This window comes from Anoplopoma fimbria, chromosome 10 (assembly GCF_027596085.1).
Source record: "Anoplopoma fimbria isolate UVic2021 breed Golden Eagle Sablefish chromosome 10, Afim_UVic_2022, whole genome shotgun sequence".
Taxonomy (NCBI): Eukaryota; Metazoa; Chordata; class Actinopteri; order Perciformes; family Anoplopomatidae; genus Anoplopoma; species Anoplopoma fimbria.
Window position 1 is genome coordinate 12,941,434 of NC_072458.1, and position 8,972 is coordinate 12,950,405.

At 50.8% G+C, this 8,972-nt stretch overlaps 1 protein-coding gene across 1 annotated transcript in view; it reads right to left on the reverse strand.

Annotated features, from left to right (window-relative positions):
* Positions 1 to 7,997, reverse strand: part of cica (capicua transcriptional repressor a) — a 31,690-nt gene extending 23,693 nt beyond the window's left edge. The window contains 2 exon segments of the mRNA XM_054605759.1: positions 588 to 4,273; positions 7,842 to 7,997. Coding sequence (XP_054461734.1) covers positions 588 to 4,082 — 3,495 coding nt within the window. The 5' untranslated portion in view covers positions 4,083 to 4,273; positions 7,842 to 7,997.
* Positions 7,998 to 8,972: the final 975 nt, after the last annotated feature.

The window sequence follows — 8,972 nt, forward strand, 5'->3', positions numbered from 1 at the left end:
GTATTCTTTTTACTCACTTTCAAGGTGGAGTTTTCAGTCACTGACAAAATTAAAGAGAATATACATCGTCCAGGTTACAATATCAAAGTTACAGTCTGAATCATCGTAAATAGCCACTTTTGCAAGATCAGCATAATTTGACCGAACTTGGAAACTTCGGTTGGTGCATGAATTGGGTGATGCATTCGGAAGATGACCTCTGAGCCACCTATGAGCAACAGCTGCTCATGCTCTGACTGTTACCAATGGCAACTTATTCAACAAAAAGCATTTTAGGATTTTAAGTGTTTTTACATTTTCATCACTCAAAATATGCAATGCTATTGAATGTATTTCTTTTTTAGTGCCAAAGGCTCATGGAAGCCACCAACTTGTAGTAAGGTTGGTTGATATGACAAAATATACCACGATAAAAAGATACTACTTTGCTCTACCATTTTTTATATTATCATATATTTATAAATAATAATATTTTTTTACCATAATTTGATATTGCTAGGATATTGCTTTCAGACTTTATCTACATAGCTCATCCCTTTACTGCATGTGATCATATTCCACAAAAACAAAACAAATTACTTGCTTACCGAGCTGGAGGTGACCAGGACAAGTGTGGATGTAGGGTTGCGCAGGAGAACTGCACCGTTGGTGGTGGCCCCGTTGATGGGAACAGGGACCTGGAGGCCCGGGAGAGCTGCGTGTTGGGGCTGGTTGTGCTCTCTGGACCTGCTCCTCTCTCTCCTCCCCAACGGGCCATCAGAGAACTTGGCAAGGGGGACATCTGGGTTTCGGACAATGACTGGGGAATCACGGAGCGGCACAATGCGGCGTGGGGAGGGTTCCTGGGGCAGCGGGGAGGGAGGGGTCGGAGAGACCAGCATGGGTGGAGGCGTGGAGGCAGCAGAGGATGGTGGCCTGCTGGTGGCGCTACGAGGCCGGGGAAAGGAAAGTGAGGAGGGGGTGGTGGGCTGACTCTGGGGGGAAAGGACTCTGAAGGCGGCAGGGTTGTGGCCGAGGGATGGGTCTCCCACCATGCTCACCAGCTGCTGTTGCTCAGGTTTGGTCTGGTAGTCCTGGATGGCAGGCAGTGGAGGGGGTGGGTGGGTGTCGAGCTTCCTTTTGCTAGGGCTCATGGGGACCGTGAAAGTGAGATTGGTCTGAAAAGTGGGCACAATCCCAGACAAGTGCCGCTCTCGCTCAACACCTGGCGTACCCATCTTAGTGCCGCTAAGCTGGCGATGGCGGCGTGGCGTAAGTGAGGAGGGAGCAGTGATGGGGCTGAAATTGGCAGGACGAAAGCCGAAGAGCGGAGAGGGTGAGGGTGATGGGGTAGGGGAGAATGGCGACTGGTTTGAGATAGGCGAGTATGAGGGCGTGCCTGAGCGGGAGCCCCCCAGGGAGACCAGCATGGTCGCTGCTTCACACTCATCAAAGTCAAAACGAGAGAGGTCCTGTGGGAGCAGAGAGGGAAGGACCAGGCGAGGGCGGGAGTCTCCTCCACGGCTGCTGGCCTCACTGCTTTCGCGTGACGTCTCATCCCAGTCAAACTCTGAGCTAGCTCTTCCACCACTCATTCGGAGGTCAGACGGCGTCAGGGTCCCTGTGCTGCTGGCTCCACCCCGTTCCCGGCTTCCTCCACTGGCTTCCATCTCCTTGGTCCTCATTGAGAGGTGTCTGGAGCAGTATCCTCGGCGCTGGGACTCTTTAGAGCAGCCTTCCCTGGAGCACAACCTCCTCCACTGCTTCCCATTGAACTTCTTACGTATGCCTGTTGGCGTGCACACCACATCTCCCTTCTTGTACTTTTGCTGGGCAGCTGTCAGAGGTGTGCGCGAACGTGAGGAAGAGGAGGAGGTTGAACCTGATCCAGATCCACCGCCACCACCAGCTCCTCCACTAGAAGAACATCCTCCTTGGGCCTTGTCTACTCTGGAGGAGGATGCAGTGGAAGAGGAGATGGGAGGGAGAGGGGGAAGCTGAGGAGTGGTAATGACAGCTGCTGCAGCTGCTGCGGTTGCTGGATCAAGGCCTAATAGGACAGGTGAAGGAGGGGGGTGGGGATTCAAGGCCAGGTGGGTAGGGGGGACCCCGATGCCCCGTACCACAGAAAGGTGTGGATTGAGGTAGCCAGGCGGGGGCTTAGAGATGATGTGGCGGTGCTGGGGAAGTGCCATTTGTTTGGCCCCAGGTATGATCGCCCCCATTGGAAGCATGTTAAAGTGAGACACCTCCATGTCGTCTTCGGGGGTGAGTGGCATGTATGGGTGGTGTTGCTGCTGTTGTTGTTGGTGGTGCTGCTGCTGCTTCGCACTGTTCTCCCTTTCTCTCTCTCTTTCCATCTCTCTTTCCTGTATTCTCTGCAGGTCCCTCTCCCTCTCTAACTCTTTCTCAATTTCCCACTCTCGGCCTGGAGCCAGATTGAGGACTGTCGCTGGGGTGACTGGGGAGGTAATGCTGTGGCCTGATGAGGAGGAAACTGGGACCATACCTGGGTAGGGTATTCCTCTCCCCAACACGGACCCCACACTGGGTGTCATCCCCCGGCTCAAACGACACACCTCCTGCTCTACATCTATCTCCTCCCTGTCCTCCAGTTCCATTTCCTTGTCTCTGACCCCCTCCTCTCCACCCTGTCCCCCTCCAGACGGCAGATCCAGGTCCCATGGTGGCACCAGAAGCCTGAGTGTTTGTCGGGAGACCCACACTGCCTGGGTCCCAACAGCTGTCCCTCTGCCATCCTCTTCCTCATCCAGTGAATCAGGTCTTTCCTCAGACAGCAGGACACGGTAGCGGTTGGCAACTGCAGGGTGTGTGTCCACCTGGGTCACCACACCTTCTCGGTACCACTGCCACTGGCCCTCGCTGCCCTCCTCATTGCCAAATGGTACACAGACACGGGTGCCAATAGCTATTGGATGGACGCCAGGCGGTGGGGCATCTAGGATAATGTCCACCACCCCTGGGGGGCTGTCATGTTGATAGGGATAACGGCACAATGTCTTCTCACCGTTCAATTGCACCTCCAGGCTTCCAAATTCACCACTGACCTTACGCACCACACCAGCCCGGAACACCAAGTCTGAAATCTCCCCTTCATCCCTCCTTTCGCCCCCGCCGTCCTCGTCACTTCTTCTCCTGAGCTGTCGGGCAAGGACACGCTGATTCTTCATTCCTTTGGCGAGGGCGTCAGACAGTGCATCAGGGAGACTGGGTAGTCCGTGTGTAGACATTTGTGTGATGGCGTGTGTGTCCCCGACTACCTCCAGGTCAGCTGAGTGCTCGCTGGCGGTGTCTGTTGAGGAGCAGCGGGGTAGGAGGACGGGCGACGTTCGCTCCGCATCTCTCGCCCCTTCAACTCCTCCGGGCCTTTCCCTGTCCCCTGCCAACGTCAGGGTAGGGGGTCCTGGGGAGCCGTCCTGAGGACCCTCCCCGCCAGTGGTCCTGCTGTTGAAGTCATCAATCAGGCTCCTGCTCTGACTGTTGCCATCAGGGTGAGAGATACCCGTTGACCCGTGGTTAATGACCCCACCACTAAGAGGTAGAGGCGGGGGCGTGCTGGAGGAAGTGTTGCTATGGTTACCAGTAGCAGACAAGCAGTGTTCAGAGGTGTACTTCTTCTTGGGAACGCGGGCCTTGAAGGTGGCAGTTTTTCGGCTGGAGGCGGGGTTTGGGCTGTTGTTGGCGCTTGGTGTACTACTGTTACTACAACTACTACCACCACTGTCACTGTGGCTGCTGCCACTCACGGCTGACCTCCCCGATCTATCATCCGAGGATGTCAAAAATTTCCCAGAATCCATCACGAGTGATACTGTCGTTTCTGACAACCCTTCTCTGTGGGGACCCTCCCTCTCTGAAGTGCCCCGTGCTCTGATTGGGTCCGTCTGGGAGGACTCTGAATGCAAATTCGAAGAGAACGAGGCGGAGGGTGTTCGGTTTTGTGGGGATCTGCTTCTGTCTCTGTTCTCATCTGAGTCTCTCTTCTCCCCTCCTTCTGGGGCGTCCCCCGCTCCGCGGCGCTTCCCCCCTTTGGCCCTGGTGGAGGGAGGAGAGCGCCGGCCCTGCTTTTTTATCGGTTTCATCTTTTCATCTAGCTTGCCTTTTCTCTAAACAAGTCTTTTTATTTATTTATCCCAGAGATGCTCTTGTTTAGCTTTGTTTTTTCTTCTTCCCCCTCCTTTCTATTATCTCTATTTTCCTCCTCTGCCGGGGCCTCTCTCTCTCATCCTGTCTGGTCTTTGTTGTGCGACTTGCCCACCTTATTCCAGATACTCTAAAAGAAAGGGAACAGGGAGTGTGTGGGTTACTCATGTGGCAAACACATTCAGACATGCACAAGGCCCATTCACCACGACAGATAGCTACCAACTGGATGGCTTTGAGCGGAAAAGTGACTGATTGGATCAAAATCAAACATCTGTGAAGACATTAAAGAGACATCAAAGTAACTCAAAATAAAAGCAAAGCAGTAAAGTGGGACTTTATGCTCACCAAAAAAATATCATAAAAAAATAAGAGTAATAACCAGTTAAATATGAACATGCATTATAAATTTTTTTATTCTGCGCTAAATGATGCACCATCGTACTAGAGTAGTAATGAAAATGACTCAGCTACAAATTCATTACACATTAATTCATTACATAACAGGTTCTACTCACATAACACAAGGCCTGCATCCATACCAGGTACATATTAAAAACAAGAGGCCATATTATAGGGTAAACACAAAGTAGGCTCACAACACAGTATGGAAATAGTGAGGAGCACTTTGCAATTTGCCCAGACAAGCCTTTCTGCACGCACACACACTCTCTTTTTCACACACACACACTACTTCTTGGCCGGGGCAGTAGAGGCGGGGGAATTCCTTTTTCGCTCACATATTGAAACCCTTCTTTTCTCTCTCTCTCCCCCTCTCTCTCTTTCTCTTTCTCTCTCTCTCTTTGGCGACCTTTATCTATGTATTTCAAAGCGGAGTCAATCCGCCCCTACAAACTCCATTTCCTGTGGAAGACCATTACCTAACTTCCCGTTACTTTATTCCTCCTTCGCTCTCTCTCTCTTTGCTACTATTACACTTTCATTCTTGTCCCCTGACTGTCTTCTGTCTTCTCAGTCCAATATTGATTCCTACCTCTCATTTCTCTTTTAGTCTCCTCTCCTTCCACTTAAGTCTCTATCCTCATTATGTGCTGCAGTCACCCAGAAAAAGCAGAGTTGTTCCGATTAATTGTTATTCCGCACCAGAGTCATTCAGCATTGCTGCTAGCCAATGCCAGAGTCATTCAGAATATCTCCCATTCCACACCAGACTCATTCACAGCTCTGCTCCCATTTAGAAAGCAAAACAGATTGATTTTGCTGACTTGTTGAACGGGAGACCGTTGTCATTTAAACTGGTTTGTTTGCCGTGTGGCTGATACGCGCGGGACTTGCCTCGGGTACTATAGCTGCTGTGTGCTCTGCCTCGTTTGTTCCAACACAAGAGTCTCCACAGAGCTACGAGTGCCAGAAAGATGTTAACAACAAGTGTATAACAGGGATAATCCAAATACCCCCCTATATGCTCTGTTGGCTTTTCTGAAACATTCTCACTCTGATGTCTATCATCCACCGCTAGGCATGTCTACTTGTCAGTGACTGTTTGACTTGTCTGTTAACTTCCATGTCTGCCTGTCTGTCCCCGTCTCTACATCTATCCTCCCACCTGTCTCTTCCCCCCTCCGTCTCCCTGTTTGTCTGCACATTCATTCAGGTCCTTTTAATATCTGCCACATCATATCGGCTGGAGAGAAATCCATTTTCAGAGATAAGTGCCGCCTGTCTGAAGGCCACACACACACACACACACACACACACACACACACACACACACACACACACACACACACACACACACACACACACACACACACACAGCAATGTGATGTTAGTTGAAAGTGCACACGGAGAGCCAGGAAGCTAATAGCCATCACTGTGCTCTATGCAAATCCCTATTTAGGACAGACGGCCGTAGAGCAGCCACCATAAAATAATTTGGCAGCCGGCCTTACTTGGTCACGATAGAGGTATGCTACGTGTGTTTACTCAGTAGTGCACTGTGTACAACAGCTGGTGTCAGAGTCATGGGCCTGGTGATAACAGCTTAAAGACAAACTGACGCAACTCGCTTTCCCCTCAGTGTAACGCTGAGCAAGGAAGCCCATATGGGAGCTATAGTAGGCCTCCTATGTTTCATGTGCAGGGATCAAAGCGAGGACGCTATCTGCTCATCAGGTATACATGACTTGCAGTTTAGTGGACTCGTCATATTTCAGTTGCAGAAACGGTGTTTACCTTCTCTTATACACAAATAAATGGAAAACGTCCAGCTGATACAAGTCATGCATGGTTACAAAAACAAGAACTGACGCCTTGAAAAACCAAGACAGACTAATAACAGCTCAAGCACCATGCAACTGACTATAATATTGAGTACAAAGTTATTTAACTTGATCATCTTTATGCTATAAAACTGCATATTCCCACGACATATTTTTTTTTTTTGCCAACCTCGCCATACATTTCACTTTGTAAAATTTGCCAGACCTTTCAGTCATTTATGGTATGTTTTAACCTCCTGTGGAGTTGCTAAATTTGAATGGTACATTTCTGACCCCACAACATTTTTTTATAAATTCAAAAGTTTTGTCAATTGCAGAGCACCTCTTTAAAAAGTGTATAACAGGATCACTACAATGCTTTATTAAGGAGAAGCCAGGGATGTATACATGTAGAGTAGATAACAGCTGTTCATTTCTCCACACAAGGTGCAAAGCGCAAGTTATAAAACTACAGGAGGTGATGTCGTCACCTCTGGTTTAGCTGGATAGTACCGTGTATGTGTCAAGCCATCGTAGTACCGCGATTACTACCAGCTTTTTACTCTACAACACAGCAGGCCGGGGCGTGCAGCGACCAGGCCTCGACTACACACACACACACACACACACACACACACACACACACACACACACACATACACACACACAAGGCCGCTCGGAAATCCTCAACTCACTGCCACCGGGAAATAACCGGTTTAACGGGCATATTAACCACTTAATACCGTGTAATACGGCCCCGCGTTGCGTGACAGCGTGAAATGTCCCGAAACAGATGAACGCGTTAACTTTGCCGATCCGCTCCACGCAGTCACAACACAACGACAAAAACAGCCGGACAGTCGGCTGTTTTGGCCCCATCCGAAAGTGACAGTCGTCGGGAAATGGAGCTAAAACTAGCCGGTTAACTTTGTAGTGACCCTCGTCGTCGTTCGCGTTATTGCGACCGAGATACAAGAAGGAGAAAGTGTCAATATGTGGCCACGAACTAGTAGTCCCGAGGAGAAGGCCCTCGAGCCCCCTACAAAAACACGTTAATTCAAACAGCCACGTTGATTCATGGAAAAAGAGAGAGAGGACGAGAATATGTACCTAAGACGGGAGAGAGGGGACGACACTCGACTTTTCGGGGCTTCGACACAACGCAGGAGGAATAACAGTTGTTCTAGGAAGTCCGACGGCAGTTATGGCGTTGAATTTATTTTCTAGTGGAAAAGTTTCACGCTCACTATGTCTATCGGCACCGCTCCCTTTTTTTTCGCAGAAGACACACAATCCGCCCTCCGCTCCTCTCCGAGGGCTTACCCACATATCAGAGAGGGGAGAGGTGGTGCTCAGCTCAGCTGCTAATGCTGATTACGGCCCCGGTAAACACGGACACGGCGGCAGTGTTAGCCGAGCACAACAAGCCCCACTGCAGTGCTGCAGGAGGAACAATTGTGGGCAGCTCCTACTCACCGGAGCTCATGTAGTAACCCCGGTGTGGTCCTCCGGTGAGTCCGCCGGGTAAAATAGGGCAGGTCGGCCGGTTGTCCGCAGCTGCCAGTTAGCGGCGCTTCATGTTTCTCCGGCAAAGCAACTTAAAAGGAGGAAAAAAACTACTGCCCCTGTACATTCTACGCTACAGTCGCAAAATGGTGAATGAAGCCCCGGAGCCTTGACAACCAGCCCGCCCGGCCAATCGCGGGGCACGGACGCGTACAGTAGCCAATGGGATCCCGAGGAAGGGGAGCGGGGGCAGAGCCCCGCGTCAAAGTAAACCTGATCGACGGCGCGCCGCGGCCAATCACGGTGTGGGAAAACACAGAACAGCTGTTGGGAGAGCGAGGCTGCGGCGGCCAATCGGGCTCCCGTGTGGGCGTGTCCGCGACTTTGTCGGGCACGCAGGACGGGATTGAGATCTTTCCTTCTTCCTTCTTTTTCATCCCTCTTCATTTGTCTACAAACATGGACACGGGCGTGGACCGAGCAGACGCTGTCCGTCTCTTTTAGAAACGGGTCGGACTTGTTTTAGTAGCCTTAACACACTGACGTGACATTATCACATAAATAGATCAATATGTCATGTCCCGAGCTGTCTCACGTATTATAACTACAATTCACACTTTTATGTCACAGCTTTGGTAAGAGTAGACAACTCTCTGTGTGCTATTTACTCCTCTGTATGGGTGTATGGATGGCGGCAGTGTCTCCACTATGATCCATGTGAGCCACAGGTTGAGTGTAGTTTCAGGGCAACCGCAGAGAACAGCAACTCCCAAATTCTCATGCTTTCTCTCCCTCTCCATCCCTCTCACAAACTCCCTGACTCTCCCCCTCCCTTCCAGCTAATCAGAAGGCGCACTAAAGAGCCCAGCGTCCCTTAGTCCCGCCTCCCCTCGCCAATCAGGAGCACCGCCGGCTGGCTATACGTCACCGGAGCAGCGTGCGATTGGCCGACAGGCCCGGGGTCTGCAGGCCAATGACCGAATGCTGCGGTGAGGTCATTAATGCTTGTTGCCATCAGCTTGGCCCAAACAGGAAGAGTGAAACCCTAGTGAGTAAATTTGCTCGAAGAGTGGGATTATGGGTCCTAAGAGAGTGACCCAA